At 67.2% G+C, this 1,154-nt stretch overlaps 1 protein-coding gene across 1 annotated transcript in view; it reads right to left on the reverse strand.

Moving 5' to 3' along the window:
• Positions 1-776, reverse strand: part of CHMP2A (charged multivesicular body protein 2A) — a 5,195-nt gene extending 4,419 nt beyond the window's left edge. Inside the window, exon 1 of the mRNA XM_009285465.1 lies at positions 600-776. Within this exon, the coding sequence (XP_009283740.1) occupies positions 600-767 (168 nt within the window). The 5' untranslated portion in view covers positions 768-776. The remainder of the gene's footprint in view (positions 1-599) is intronic.
• Between the last annotated feature and the right edge of the window lie 378 nt (positions 777-1,154).

Here is a 1,154-nt window from a genome sequence, read left to right on the forward strand (position 1 = left end):
CTCCCCTCCATGTCCCCTGGTCCCCAGCAAGTGCCCTGGTCCCCCCCGTGTCCCCTGGTCCCCCCCCGTGTCCCCTGGTGTCCCCCGTGTCCCCTGGTCCCCAGCAAGTGCCCTGGTCCCCCCCGTGTCCCCTGGTGTCCCCCGTGTCCCCTGGTCCCCAGCAAGTGCCCTGGTCCCCCCCGTGTCCCCTGGTGTCCCCCGTGTCCCCTGGTCCCCAGCAAGTGCCCTGGTCCCCCCCGTGTCCCCTGGTCCCCCCCGTGTCCCCTGGTCCCCAGCAAGTGCCCTGGTCCCCTCCGTGTCCCCTGGTCCCCCCCGTGTCCCCTGGTCCCCTCTGTAGTGCCCTGACGCCCTTCACATCCCCATGTCCCCTCTGCGTCCCCTGGTCCACTCTGCATCCCCCTGTCCCCACCACGTCCCCTGGTCCCCACAACAGTCCCCTGGAGCCCTCTGCATCCCCTGGTCCCCAGCAAGTGCCCTGGACTCCTCCGTGTCCCCTCATCCCCCCTCGTCCCCTCCGTATTCTCCCATCCCCACTCTAGCAGCCCAGTCTCCTCCACGTCCCCACGTCCCCTCCGTGTCCCCCGGTGGTGTCCCCTCACCATCTGGCCCTGCTTGGCCATCTTCTTGATGTCAACGATGATCTTCTTCTCCTGCGCCTCGAGCTTCTGGCGCTCGCGGTCGAGCTCCCGCATGGCGCGGGCCAGCGCCCGCTGGTTCTGCCGCAGCAGCTCCTCCGGCGTCTTCCGGCGCCCGAACAGCAGGTCCATGGCGGCAGCGGCGCCTGGGGACACAGACGGGGTGACATGGTCATCGGGGACGCGGATGGGGCACGAATGGGAGGGCACAGACATGGGGGACATGGATATGGGGGACACGGGGACATGGTGGGACACGGTGGGACATGGATATGGGGGGCATGGGGACATGGTGGGACACAGGGACATGGTGCGACACGGGGACATGGTGGGACATGGATATGTGGGACACGGGGACATGGTGGGACATGGATATGTGGGACACGGGGACATGGTGGGACATGGATATGTGGGACACGGGGACATGGTGGGACATGGATATGGGGGACATGGGGACATGGTGGGACATGGGGACATGGTGGGACATGGATATGGGGGACATGGGGACATGGTGGGACA

This window comes from Aptenodytes forsteri, unplaced genomic scaffold (genome assembly GCF_000699145.1).
Source record: "Aptenodytes forsteri isolate BGI_AS27 unplaced genomic scaffold, ASM69914v1 Scaffold472, whole genome shotgun sequence".
Taxonomy (NCBI): Eukaryota; Metazoa; Chordata; class Aves; order Sphenisciformes; family Spheniscidae; genus Aptenodytes; species Aptenodytes forsteri.